General features: G+C 35.1%; 2 protein-coding genes across 2 annotated transcripts; both read left to right on the top strand.

Annotated features, from left to right (window-relative positions):
- The first annotated feature begins 745 nt into the window (after window positions 1-745).
- Window positions 746-1773, top strand: LOC123883629 (ethylene-responsive transcription factor 6-like). The gene has a single exon (XM_045932522.1). It carries the CDS (start codon window positions 865-867, stop codon window positions 1696-1698), a length of 834 nt encoding a protein of 277 aa, XP_045788478.1. The 5' UTR covers window positions 746-864; the 3' UTR covers window positions 1699-1773.
- Window positions 1774-5282: 3509 nt separating this feature from the next.
- Window positions 5283-6443, top strand: LOC123885160 (ethylene-responsive transcription factor 6-like). The gene has a single exon (XM_045934424.1). It carries the CDS (start codon window positions 5454-5456, stop codon window positions 6327-6329), a length of 876 nt encoding a protein of 291 aa, XP_045790380.1. The 5' UTR covers window positions 5283-5453; the 3' UTR covers window positions 6330-6443.
- Window positions 6444-14552: the final 8109 nt, after the last annotated feature.

The raw sequence follows: 14552 nt of genomic DNA on the forward strand, positions 1-14552 counted from the left end.
TGAATTCTAATTCCTGCAATAATATGTAATCATGCAATCATATGTAATATTTCTGCCAACTGAGTTATGTTTCAAGATATTTTTCATTTATTTACTAAAAATTATCATCTTTTCTTTAAATGGTAGTATAAGTTACAACAAATTAAATCATTATTTTGTGGTATAAATTAAATTAATCTAAAGGTCGAGATGAAAAGTGTGATTTTCTACAACTCCAAATCCAATCCATTTCCGCAGCGAGATTGTATAATTCTACTAGTAAATCTATAAGAGCATCCACAATGGAGATACTCATTTTTGAGTACTTAATTCTGGACCTCACGTGTACACATCACTTATTTATAATATTTTAATAATAGTACCTAATAAGTACTCAATCCTTCCAACCCAAATATCTTAAAAAAGTTCTAAATGGGTCTCATCAATAACACATTCCACCAATAACTATACATCATTATAAATGGGACCCACAAAAATAAAATAGGTATCACTTTTTATTGTAGAACCCGTACATATTAAATACTCTTTATATTTTGCTCCAATAAAAATACTTATCAGATACTGCTACTTAAAAAAATAAGTATCCACCTTTGGATATGGGTAAATGTTTGGGAATTGGGATGCTTCGAGGTAGCATCGTAGCGCCTCAATAGAGGAAAGTCGCTTGCACGTTCAAATTCACACTCACTCACTCCCTCATTATTTCCTCTATATATACCCTTTTTTTACCAATCAACTTACACAACACACAAATCTTATCCTCCTCTCTCTTCTCTTCTCATCTCATCTTCATCTCCTCAAAATTTTTCCCTCTTATTTTCAATCAATTATTAACTTTTTCTAATAAAAACAAGTTATAAACTCATGGCTAACTATGATGAAGAAGTTTCAGCTCTTAAAAGAATCAAATTACACCTTCTAGGTGAATTTTCTCCACTTCCATCTCCTATTTCACAACCTTCCTTTGACTTTGATTTTGATTTTGATTTTGATTTTGATTTTGATTTTCAATTTCAAACTAACTCAACCACTTTGGATTCTTCAATTTCTTTGGATCATTATTCAACCGATCTCTTCCAATTTGATTACAAACCTCAAATAATTGAACCTCAGAGTCCCAAATTCCTAACATCTCATCCTCAACAAACCGTAGAGAAGAAGAAGCCCAAATTGAATCGTAAACCGTCGCTGGAAATCGCTCTCCCGAATAAAACAACCGAATGGATCCAATTCGGGAACCAAAATCCGAAACAAGAGGTGGTTGTTCAGAAACAGGAAGCTGCTGAGAAACAGCACTACAGAGGAGTTAGAAGAAGACCGTGGGGAAAGTTCGCCGCTGAGATCCGTGACCCGAACAAACGCGGGTCAAGGGTTTGGCTTGGAACGTTTGAAACAGCTATTGAAGCTGCTAAAGCCTACGACAGTGCTGCTTTCAGGATGCGCGGATCTAAAGCGATTCTCAATTTTCCACTAGAAGTCAACGAGTCGGCAACGGCGGTGGCGGAGACCTCCGGCGACGGTGACAGAAAACGGTGCCGTGAAGAGGAAGAGGTAGTAGAAATGAAACCGGTGGTAAAAAAAGAGAAAATAACGGAATTTGATGTGAACTGTTTTAAAGAGATGCCGCCGTCAGCTTTCACCGGATTTTGTTTGTCGCCGTTATCTTTCTTTTGTTTGTCACCTCTAGTTGCCGTATGAAAATTCTATTTCTAATATTGACAAATGTACATTTCATGAAATTATTTCATTCATTCACTAAATTCCTTTTTGTATTTATATCAAAGTGTCTACTTAACCATTTATAAATCCTAAAGTCCAATGATTAATTTATATTTAGTGGAGGGGTTGAACCCTAAACAGAGAGTAATCCTCTAAAATCTAAATCCAGTTTGAAGAGTATTTGTTGCACACACATTATTAGTAAACCTTAATAGCCAATGTTCGTGCTCATCGCGAAACACACCTCCACGCGTAGTTTCTAAACCTCCGTCAAGGATTGACCATTGGTGTTAAACTTATTGTAGCATGATGAGGGTTGCTCCAATGAATATCAACAATGTCATAGTTTTCTCGCACCACCAAGTTGAGAAAATCTATCTTCTGCATAACTAGTGCTTCTAAAGAATTTATTCTCGCGATATGAATAACTATTGTGTAATCAAAATGAGCGGAGTGAAAAACTACCTGAATACGTTCACCACCAAGTTGCACCAAGAAGAAAACCAAATAAAGAAGACCAATGAAGATCATTCTCTACTAAATTAGAATTGCCAATATTTGAGTTAAGAGGAATGTTAGATTGAATTAGACCTAGATTGCCAATAAGTTGAAAACAAAATGGATTGAATTTGTGGCGACCTAGACCGCCAATAAATAAGCTAAAAATACAAATCAGAACATATCACTCCTCTAACAATCTTTTGCGCCATTATCTTCTCACATTTGGCTCTAAAACACCGCAGTCTCTAAAAAATGCCTTTTCACTAGTAAAATCCCAATTTCTCGTTGATACACCACCAGTCCACCACAACCTCTGTCTCTAAAAAAACACTTCTTCTTCTTCTTTACCATCCCAATTAAAATCCATTAAATTGTTTCTTCTTTTACTAAAAAAATGTTTCTTCTTCACAATCCCAATTCAAAATTCATGAGTACCATTTCTCATATTTGGTTCTGACCATGTGTCGAAAAAGTTGGGTCATATTCAAAAGGAAAATGCAATTCATTCTATATCAATGACACAGTTTGGATTTATCCCTTAACTGACAAACCTTTTCATATACAATAAGGAGACAAAAATGTTGGGTGAGTGTGAATATTGACATATTGTTTGATACTTGTAAAATTAAGAAGTGAAAAAAAAAAAAACAAAGAAACTGTTGTGAATTCGATTAAAATCACACCAATAATCTTGATGTGTGGAGCAAATAAAATAAAGTAACCAAATAAAGCGAGAGCGACAATAATAATAACAATCAAAAGATAAAACGGCGAAAGAGAAAAGAACACAGAATATTGTTTACCTAGTTCGGTCAAAACGGCCTACTTTGGGGGAGAGAGTAGCTCTCCGTTATACTATCAAACTTGAAGTACTTGTTACAAAGAAACTCTCCAAAGAGATTTACAAGTTTTAGCCTTGTTCCAAATTTTACCATTTCCCCAAATTTCTTGCCGCGGCCAAGAAATTCAATATGAAAGTGTTTCCCAAGGTGATGAATCAATCCTCAACCCTAGAGTATGCCCAAGTCTTTTGTTGGCTTCAGAAACCCTAAAAAACGTGAGGCCTATAAATAGGTTTGCGCCGAGCCTATCCTGTCAGGCATGCCTGCGCCCAAGCCAGGGACATGCTTCCTCAAGTAGGCCAGAATTGCGCCTGGAACACGAATGGGCACGCCCCGCGCCCAGCGCAATCCCTAAACTGCTGAAAATGATTTTCTGAGATTTTCAAGGCAAAAACAACTGAAACATATTTAGAAATCAATGGATCAATGCATTCATGGAACCTGCTATAGGAGAAAGGATCCCCTCAATTTTATAATGCATTTGAGAGGGAGAAGTGTGAATCACTACCCTTAAAAGTTTGTTTCCAAATTATTATTTTTTCCAATCTAAGGGCTATGATTGCACTCAATGGGTTACGTACGGGAGAAAATCCACTCTCCTGCAATAGCGAGAAGGGGAGGAAACCGAAAATTGAAAATTGGATGTGAAAACGAATTAGCACGTTATTTTATTTTTAAAAAAATGTATTTTGTGGTAGCATTGGCGGCCAATAAGTTGGTGTCTCATTTCTCGCCCATTTTTTAGGGGTTTGGGCCGCCAATAAATTTATTGGCGAACTATATATTGGCAAATTAAAGTGTCAGTTGGCCGCCAATAAATATATATTTCTAGTAGTGAATTGGATAAAATTCATGTGGGTATCACCATTTTATTTTATGTGAGACATATTTATTAAATTGAGCTACTCAAATTGATTTCAACCAATAAGAGAGTAAGTGTTATATTAAATATAAAAAATAGTGTTCTTAGCACTCCTTTTGAGTTATTCCACAACCAAGGAATAGTTTCTTCCTCAACATAATTGTTTAAAGTGCAAAAAGAATCACAATTGAGAATTATTATCTAACTTTTAAGTTCGGCAAGGTGCTCAAACATTTAGAGCAACAATTCCACTCTGTCGTTGTTTGCTACTATCTTATGGAGTATATGGCGTGCTCGTAATGTTTGTATCTGGGAGAATAAGCAAGTCAATTCGGTCTTAACTTGCTCCACTGCTTCAGACTTGTTACAACTTTATTCATGACTGAGAGGAAGTTTGACATCAGAGTTTGCTATCGTGATAGCTTAGGCTCCCTTATCCAAGCTCATACAATGATTTTTTCTTTCGTAGTCACAACCCCTGAAGGCAAAGCCACCACTTTGAAGCATACTCTTCTTCTAGCTATACCTAATGGTTTTGAGTCTTAGAATTGGAGATTGAACATAATTCATCCTTACAAAATCGGCTTGTATGGTGATGATTACCCCTACTTTATAAACACAAATTCAAGTCATCTCACAACAGATGTGAAACTTCTTAACACACACCCTCACGCCCAACACTGTTGGGCTTGGGCACGAATATAAATGGTAGATGATCTGATCAGAACTTGATACCAAGTGGCCCAGCGGATCATGGAGGAGACTCTGATACCATCTTAGAATTGAGGGTTGAGTCTAAATCATCCTTACTAAACTGACTTGTATGATGGGTATTGCTCATACTTTATAAACACATATTCATGTCATTTCTCAACTGATGTGAGACTTCTTAACATTTAGAGCGTCATTTTCTAAAGTGATTGTGAACATGTTGTGAAAACTTTGAAGAATGATTATATGTATGAGAATGAGTTATAAACTCTTTTATCCTCTTATAGATCTTTACTCCACTCTAATACTATTTACAACATAATTTTACTCAGAAGTGATCATGACCTTGCTAGAGCATCTCTCCTCCTTTCTATAGTGTCATTGTTCATTATTACTAATAAAATGCATAAATCAAAAGGACCGCCATTGAAGAAACGACAAGAGGGTGGACAAAAAAACAGTGAAGAATGGGTTAATATTACTAATAAAATGCAGAAGTGGACATGGTCACATGGACAAGATGAGGAGCAAATTAACAAAAGTGTTCGCTATCATAGAATATTCAAACCTAAAAGAAAGAAAGAAGAATAAATGAAGAAAATGAATTAGGATGGTTCCTTCCTGGTAGCATCGTAGCGCCACAGTAGAAAGTCACACACTCACAGACCCACTCATTATTTTCACCATTATCTTCTCTATATATACCCATTTTCCACAAATCAAAGACAACACAATCTTATCCTCTCTTATTTTCTTCTCTTAAAATTCCAAAACTTTTTGCTTCTTATTTTCCTTCTAATAAAAAAACAAAAATACTCATGGCTAACTATGATGAAGAAGTTTCAGCTCTTAAAAGAATCAAATTACATCTTTTAGGTGAATTTTCTCCACTTCCATCTCCTATTTCACAACCTTCCTTTGACTTTGATTTTGATTTTGATTTTGATTTTCAATTTCAAACTAACTCAACCACTTTGGATTCTTCAATTTCTTTGGATCATTATTCAACCGATCTCTTCCAATTTGATTACAAACCTCAACCAATTCAACCTCAGAGCCCTAAATTCCTAACATCACATCCTCAACAAACTGTAGAGAAGAAGAAGCAGAAAGTGAATCGTAAACCATCGCTGGAAATAGCTCTCCCGAATAAAACAACCGAATGGATCCAATTCGGAAGCCAAAATCCGAAACCGGAGGTGGTTGTACAGAAACCTGAAGCTGCCGAGAAACAGCACTACAGAGGAGTTAGAAGAAGACCGTGGGGAAAATTCGCCGCTGAGATCCGTGACCCGAACAAACGCGGGTCAAGGGTTTGGCTTGGAACGTTTGAAACAGCTATTGAAGCTGCTAAAGCCTATGACAGTGCTGCTTTCAGGATGCGTGGATCTAAAGCGATTCTCAATTTTCCACTTGAAGTCAACGAGGCGGCAACGGCGGCAACGGCGGCGGCGGAGACCTCCGGCGACGGTGAGAGAAAACGGTGCCGTGAAGAGGAAGAGGTAGTAGAAGTGAAACCGGTTGTGAAAAAGGAGAAAATAACAGAATTTGATGTGAACTGTTTTAAAGAGATGCCGTTAACGCCGTCAGCTTTAACTGGGTTTTGGGATAATAATGATGTTAAGGGGATGTTTAACTTTCCACCGTTGTCGCCGTTATCTTCTTTTTGCTTGTCGCCTCTAGTCCTTGTTTGAAATTTCTATTTCTAATTTAGGGATCCTTTTCTTATTGCATCCTGTTCTTCAGAGATGTGAAAAATGTACATTTCATGAAATTAGTTCATTTATTCACTAAATTTCTTTTGGATATATTTAAGGTTCGATAAACAATTTATACAAATGTTTATATTAGTAAAACTTATAACACGAGACATCGTCGATATTAAGAATGAATTGTATGACCGCAATCACAAATAGTAAGAGGGAAGAGATTCATAACAATCCAACTAATTTTACTGAGTTAGGATCATCTCCATTTATTCTCCTCATGTAAACAAATGGAGAGGATGATCTTGATTCGTTTTTCTCATCTGAAGTTCAAAACAAATTATTTTCTCGTTGTTATTACTATTTTCTATTGATGTTCTATGAATTTGAAAACCCCTCAAATCACTGGTTTATTTATTTAAAAAAAGATCATGAATCTGTTGAAAGTTCTGGAGAAATGCAGATTTATTTATTTATTTATTGGTACAAAGGTTTTTTTTATTTTTTATTTTTACCATTAGATTTTATTTTGAATATTTGGTTGGACTGTTTTTTATTTACAATTTTTCCTTTGACAAGAAGACAATTGTTTAGGGTTGAAGTTGCAAATGAAAATATTTTCCGTTTAACATATGGAGTATGTGATTTTATATATTACTTGAAGCTCAATTCGCCGTAATTAATTCTATTAAACTAAATTCTGTTATAAACAATATTTATTGCTGCAAAGTCAAACACATCAATACAAATGCATGAAATAATATATAAAAAGAGGAACAAATTAAGAATATCTATTCTTTTTTCTTTTTATTACTGAGAATATATGTATTTTCTTTTCCTTTTTTAGTTGATTGACGAAATGACAAAGCTGTTAAAAATTCATACAAATAAAGTGGAGAGATCGGGATTTGAACTCCGGTCATAGCATTCAACACTAACAATTTCGACATTTTTGTGAGTTGAGTTAAAATTTGTGTGTGAATATATATATATATATATATATATATATATATATATATATATATATATATATATATATATATATATTAGTTTTTCACCACCAGTTGAATCTGGTTCGGGGGTCAGTTCTGATATCAAGTGGTTCCAGCCCCCTCTCGATCGTAGTTGCGGAGATCGAACCGCGGTCCTCCCTATCAAATTCAGCGTCAATCATCACTGAACCAACTAACTATCGATTGAATATATGTATTTTCAATAACTAAATAATAGTATTTCTGTGCGTAATTTAATAGTGTCTCATTTCCTAATCAATCAATCCTTAGCATGACAACCATGTCTCTTGCAACTTGTAAATTTGCAATAATGATGTATATTTTATTTTAGAAATCCTTCGACCACTAACTTTTTGAAATAATGTAAACAAAGATAAGGATGAATGATAATAAATTAATAAAAAATATAGGTTTAGGACAAGCCTATCCTACCAAAAAGCAGCTCTAGGCAGAGTTTGCCGGTTCAAATTCGGGACACTTCCCTTATTAATTTTTGGCTTAATTAATCTTTTAGTCTCTTAAAGATATTTTAGGTTTCATAATGGTCCCTTAAAGAAAAAAGGTCTGTATTGGTCCCTTAAAGACACATTCGTTTCTCAATTGGTCCTTTCTGTCAATTTTTTACAAAAAACGTTAGTTTTAGTCGACTGAATTGTGAACGTCATTAAGTGTAAGTGGTCCACCAAAAACCTTATTAATTTTTAAAATTTTAACCATTGAAATTTTTTGTTATATTTGGAGTTAAAATTTAACGGAAAGGACCAATATGACAAACATATATGTATTTAAGGGACCAATCCGGACCTTTTTTCTTTAAGTGACCAATCTAAATCTTTTTTTCTTTAAGGGACTATTGTGAAACCTAAAATGTCTTTAAGGGACTAATAGACTAATTAAGCCTTAATCTTTAAGGTGAATTTTCTAGCTACTAGTCTACTTAACAAAAAAAAACATGATAATAACTGTAAGTGTAAGTTTTTTTTTTTTTGGTTAAGTCTAGTATATCTTGTGGTAATTTTTTTTTGCATTTGATTCAAGCAACTGCATATTTGTTGATTAATTTCTTCCTTCGTTGATTTTAGGTTCTAGATCAATTTCTTAACCAAAATTATCAAAAATCCAATTTTCTCTCGAACAATTTCAGAGTTTGAAATCTATAAACATGAATGATTTTGAAGAACACCAACGGAGTTGGACAAAAAACTTATAAAGGGTAACACTACACTTTTTATGAATTAAAGGACAAATTTAATAAAAATATTAAAAAATCTGCTATCGTGCTATGACATCCACCACTACTGAAATAGTTTGGTTGCGTTTGTTACTTCGTGTCTTATTCATGAAATAGTTTTGTTGTTTCTTTCTAAACCAACTTCTATTGTGATAACAAGAGTGTCATTCAAGTCTTCAAAAAAAATAATCAAAAGTGTCATTCAAATTGCTCACAATTTGGTAGTATTTCATGAACGCACCAACACATTCAGATTGATTGTCACTCAACATGTCACCATCTTCGGCATGACACTATTATTTTGTCGTTTCTTTCTTCTTATTCCTTCCAAATTGCATAGTTCATGAAGACGTATTCTATTAAATCTTTTCGTTTCGTGATCGATAAGTTATTGATGTCGCTCCTTATTATTGCATTGTAAGTTTGAGAAGAGATGTTAGATAATAATAATTATTATTATACGAAATATTATTATATATGTAAAAGTAATTTCGGTTTGTATACTCTTGTAACTATTGTGTCATATTATTTTGGTTTTTCTATTGAAACTCTTCCTTATCTATATTTCTATAGGCTTAATTAGTCTTTTGGTCCCTTAAAGATATTTTAGGTTTCACAATGGTCCCTTAAAGAAAAAAAGGTCTGGATTGGTCCCTTAAAGACACATCTATTTCTCAATTGGTCCTTTCTGTCAATTTTTTGCAAAAAACGTTAGTTTTAATTGACTGAATTGTGGATGTCATTAAATGTAAGTGGTCTACCAAAAACCTTATTAATTTTTAAAATTTTAACCATTGAAATTTTTTGTTATATTTGGAGTTAAAATTTAACGGAAAGGACCAATATGGCAAACATATATGTCTTTAAGGGACCAATCCGGACCTTTTTTTCTTTAAGGGACCAATCTGAGCATTTTTTTCTTTAAGTGACCATTGTGAAATCTAAAATATCTTTAAGGGACCAATAAACTAATTAAATCTTTCTATATGTTTCTTTTTCTTTTTGCTTTCGCTACCAGTTTAATCTGATTCGGGAAACAGTTCTGGCATCAAGTGGTTTCAGCCTCTTCCCGATCGTAGTTGCGGGGGATCGAACCGTGGTTCTCCCTACCAAGTTCGACGCCAATCACCACTAAACCAACTAACTATTGATATTTCTATATGTTTCTTAACACAAATTAAAGAACACAAACCTTCTCTTATTTTCTAATAATTTTTTTTTCTTTTTAAATTATTTCTTTTACTTTTCTTTACAAACGTGGCTTTAAAATTTGCCCGGTCATCATCTATCATACTTCCCTTCCTACCGTCAATTCAGTTTCTCATAATTTTCTCCAACATTTGATTTGTTCATCATTCAAATTTCAAACTACTTTGATTTTTATATTTTAATTTCTGAGCACGTGTTTTGAAATTTGACTATTCTATGTTTGACTATTCATCTCATGCAACGTACCTTGTTGCATTGCAACTCCAAAATAAAACACAAAAAAGACCACAAACTTGGTCAATAGATCGAACATGAATTCACGTGCGTGTATCCTATTATTGTTGCATTTTAATAATCACGTAGTAATATGATGTGTATGTGTAAATTCACTTGGCAAGTTACACTTTCTCCACGTATATACCAACTGAATTTGTTTAGTTCGGGCTTGATTGGTCAAAGTTTATGATTCCATTTTTTTTTGAAAAATAGTTTTGTCTTGGTCTAGAGATATTAAAATAGAGAAAATGATTTTTCCAATTTTAATATAGAAAAAATCATATACATGCATGCATATGAAATCAGTTAATTTTTTCATTTTCATTTGTTTATAGCTCAAGGTTCAAACCTAAGAATATTTAAGTAAATAAGAATCTTAAAATTTAATATTATGTTATATAGCTCAAGTTCCATGTTCTATAATCTATCTTTGGGTACTGTTATTCTCTAGTTAAAATTTAATATTATGTTATATAGCTTACATTTTTTTTTAGTTCCTATAAAATATTTAAGCAAATTTTGGTCCCTAAAATATTTCGCTTCACGACTTGTGATCCTTGCTTTTACGTCAAATCACTTGTCTTTTATTTTTTTTTCCGTGGTGGTCATGTTTATAGTACATTATAAAAATCTTTCTTGCAAAAGTATACATTATTTTACGAATGAATAAATTAAATATGAGTTTTTAATTTTTCGTCGCTTAAAAATTCATATTAAATTCATTCTTGTTAAAAAATTATATTTTTTTTTGGAAGAGATTCTTATAATATTTTGAACATCAATATGAAAATTTATTCAATAAATATGAAGAATACACATGAATTAATTATCTTAAAAATGGAAACCAAAAATGTGAAGAAAAATATTTAGGAACTAAAATATGCTGAAATTTTTTATAGAGACAAAAATTAAAATTTGTGATATTTATTAGATCAAAACTTATTTTATCTTATTACAAAAAAAAAAAATAATCTTATTTCATCCAAAATAATAATTGGTAGCACTAGCGAACTGTAGAGGTGGGAAAAGAATTCCAACTATTTCATAAATCCGTCGGGCTTGTCTGCTTATAGGCCCTATATGAATGTAGCTGTATTATTTGGTCAGGCCAGTTTTATTGGCCTGGTTAGTTTAATCAATTTTTTATAGATAAATAAAATGACAATAATAATTATAATTTATATATAAAATATAAACAGGCGATAAAAAAGTAATAAAAAAAATTAGCAAAAAGTAAATGAAAAATTTGAGGATCATACATGTCTGCTCGCATAGGATTAGGAATCCATACAGAGGACAAAAAAATTAGGGGGGGGGGGGGGGGTGAGGTGAGGGTAGAAGATATCCTTGCACAAGTTCTCTAGATATGGATAGAATGTTCAATTATTTTGTCATCATTTCACATAATTTTTTAAAACAAAGACAAAATACAATAATGAAATATTTGGATAACTGTTGAGGTAATTTACACTCCTTTAACAATTCCAGTTAAGTTGATCATAAAATTTCTCCAAATTAATTTTTATAGATAAGAAGCCCTTTTGACCTTTCATTCTTGCCATAGCATGCAGCCATGCACCATCTCTTGTGCCACAATAATATTACGGTGGGTGTTTTGACCTGTGTTCTGGTAAAAAACAAGGGGGTTTGTGTTATTGATCAAATGGTGTGATTACACTCAGTTCAATCCCAACAACCCTGGGAGTTTTATAAGTCAGAATTCGTTTTTTTACAAATGAAAGTGAGGAGCTATTTATAGAGCTTCTAGTCTTCTTCTCCAAGCAAGGGCTCCTAAAAATCCGATCTTCAGCGCCTTTTCCGGTGGTGCAGCGTGAAAGTAGGAATAAAACCTTGGTCTCCAAGCCATGGCAGTTTCAAGGAGTTGGTTTCTTCATTCCCAAGTTAATCGCTAAGGCAGAGAAGGACGAAGATATTTTGTTATCGTACGTAAATCCATCTTATGGGCGGTATCCTTCATTGTCTACCTCGCCCAGGCCTTATATCGCCAAATGGACACCTAGAGTTTAATTGTTTTGGGCCTGTTTCCTTTCTCATATTAATTGGGCTAGTTTGATTTTGCCTTTAAGCCCATTGCCCAGTCCACAGCCCCCCAAGCATGAGAGCCGTAGGAATGAAATGCTTAAGTACAATTCGAATTTCCCTCCATAATTCTTGGCGCGAAGTTACATCCTCTCCCACTCCCTGGCGCACGTTCCTCTGTTCGTGTATAATCCTCCTCAACCGTCTCCCCACTAGCTATTGCCACGATGAGATTTCTTTGTCTATAAATGAAGCGTTCAATGCCCCGATTAACTCATTCCTTGTTGTTCGCTAACCTTTTAGACTTCTCTTCCACATTATGTCTCCCAAAAATCCTCCTTTTGAATGCGGTCAGTCTCCCGCCTCTCCGGTTATCAAGCGGCTCCGTCGCATGCTGACCATCAATACTGAAGACTTGATGGAAGATTTTGGCGAATTTTCTGAATTCGTCAAGGAGCTTAACGACTACTGCTGGAGGTTGACCAAAGAAGAGAAACGCTTTCTCGATAGTGTGCTTCGTCTGGAGAAGGAACTGAAGGATAGTGCATCCTTTGTGATCGCTGTGGAAAATGTGAAGGAGTGCCACGCCGAAGTCACTGAAGCTGTTGACAGCCAGATAGAGATTACGAAGGAGACTATGGGTGTGCAAGAGGAGATCTTGGGGATATGCTTCAATGAGGAGCGCAGAGTGGATGATCGTTTGGCGATGCTGAATAAGGAGATGAAGCCGCTGGTGAAGAGGAAAAGGGCTCTTCAAGGCGAGATTAGGGATGACATTGCTAAGTTGATTTCCCGGCGCCATTCTTTGGTGGACCTTCTGGACAAACAAAGCGAACTAAGGGAGGATCTGAAGCCTATTGACGAGAATATGGTGAAGGCGAAGAGGGTGAAACGGGCATTGGAGGAAATGCACCGTATCGCCGTTGCCGATGCTGGTGAATTGGGGGGTTCTACCATGCCCTGAAGCCTTTTGTTTGCTCATCTTTCCGTTTTGTGTTTTTCTTTCTAGTATTTGTAATTTGCTTTCGGATTTTGGGATCTTTGTTATTTTGCTTCTGTTTTCTTTGCTTCCGTTGTATTTCCTTTGTATGAATTTGAATATTTAAGCAATTTCCTTTCTTTCTATGTTGCTCTTCTGTTCCTTTTAGTACCGTCTCTTTTTGCGGTCTTTCATAACTAAAATGGGTCAAATTTTGACCTCTGGGAAACGTAAAAATGGCATTTTTCGAGATAGTCAAAACTTGGTGGTTGCAACCGTCCAAGCATTTGCTACTATCGTTAATAACGATGTTAAGCTAAACACTGACTATAAATATCGCCTGCTGAAAACTCGAATTTTTATCCTCTTGTTTTGAATCTTGATGATGGAAAATAATAATGCGAAAAAACCTGTTGCCAGAGATACTCCGCCTCAGCGGAGGAAGAAAAGAGTTGAGGTTTCAACCTCTAACTCCACTCGCTCCCGAAGGTCTAAGGATGTCAAAAAGGTGGAGGTTATCGTTCTTTCCTCGGATACCTCCGATTCTGGTAGTGGTGACGAGGATTACGTTTCGTTTCTGGAGACCTATGTTCCTCCTGAGCTTCGCGCTTCCTCGTCCAGTGAAGAAGAGGGGTCCCGGGTCACCGTGGAATCCAAGATGACTTTCCCTGAGCCTATGCAAAAGGATTCGGAGTCTGATTGATAGGATTTTAGGATTTCTCCATGTAGCCTTGGTTTCTCCTCGTTGTACTTTCCATTTTCTGCTAATAATAAAGATTTTCTTTCTTGCTTTGAGTAGAATGCGTTACTTTGTGTTTTGTCTTTGCTTTTATTTTATGTCCTGCCTCTCCTTGATTTTTGGCTTTTTTCACGTTGGGCGTTGTCCTGGCGTGGCCCTCCCTTTAAAGGCGTTATAGTTAGGCGTCTCGCCTATAGGCGTTGTATTTGAACATCTGACGATAAATCTTCTATGATTTACTCTTGGGATGTGCGCTTTGACACGTACTTGATCCGACGACCCGTATGACACTACTCGTTCGAACCTTATACCTTCGAATCGACGTTAGGACTAAGGTTTATAAATAGGGAGTTTTTGCTCTTTTCCTTCCTTCCATTCCTTTTGCAACTTCTAACCTAGTTCTGCCCACTTGTCTTGCTTTTCGTAACTTCGGTATAGCTTCATTTCTTCCTCTTCCAACTTCGGTGGGGCTTCTCAGTCGTTTTTGAAGACGTCCTTTTCTCTCGGCTTTGAAGTGTTACCCGTAAGGTATTTTATTTCGTACCTTTATTCTTTTTCTTGATTTAGTTTCGCTCAAAGGAGGAAAACCCTAATTCATAGGTTCAGAGAATGGTTATCCTGAGGGAGTTAGATGAGAATGAGGGGAGAATCTCGGCCTCTTCTCCTGGTTACTTTGAGTGGGCGCGACAAGTTCGCGCCCATTATACTAGGGCAAACGGCGTTC

This window comes from Trifolium pratense, linkage group LG5, assembly GCF_020283565.1.
Source record: "Trifolium pratense cultivar HEN17-A07 linkage group LG5, ARS_RC_1.1, whole genome shotgun sequence".
NCBI lineage: Eukaryota > Viridiplantae > Streptophyta > Magnoliopsida > Fabales > Fabaceae > Trifolium > Trifolium pratense.

Coding starts and splice junctions, on each gene's coding strand:
- LOC123885160 (XM_045934424.1), top strand. CDS start 5,454: ATGGCTAACTATGATGAAGAAGTTTCAGCTCTTAAAAGAATCAAATTA.
- LOC123883629 (XM_045932522.1), top strand. CDS start 865: ATGGCTAACTATGATGAAGAAGTTTCAGCTCTTAAAAGAATCAAATTA.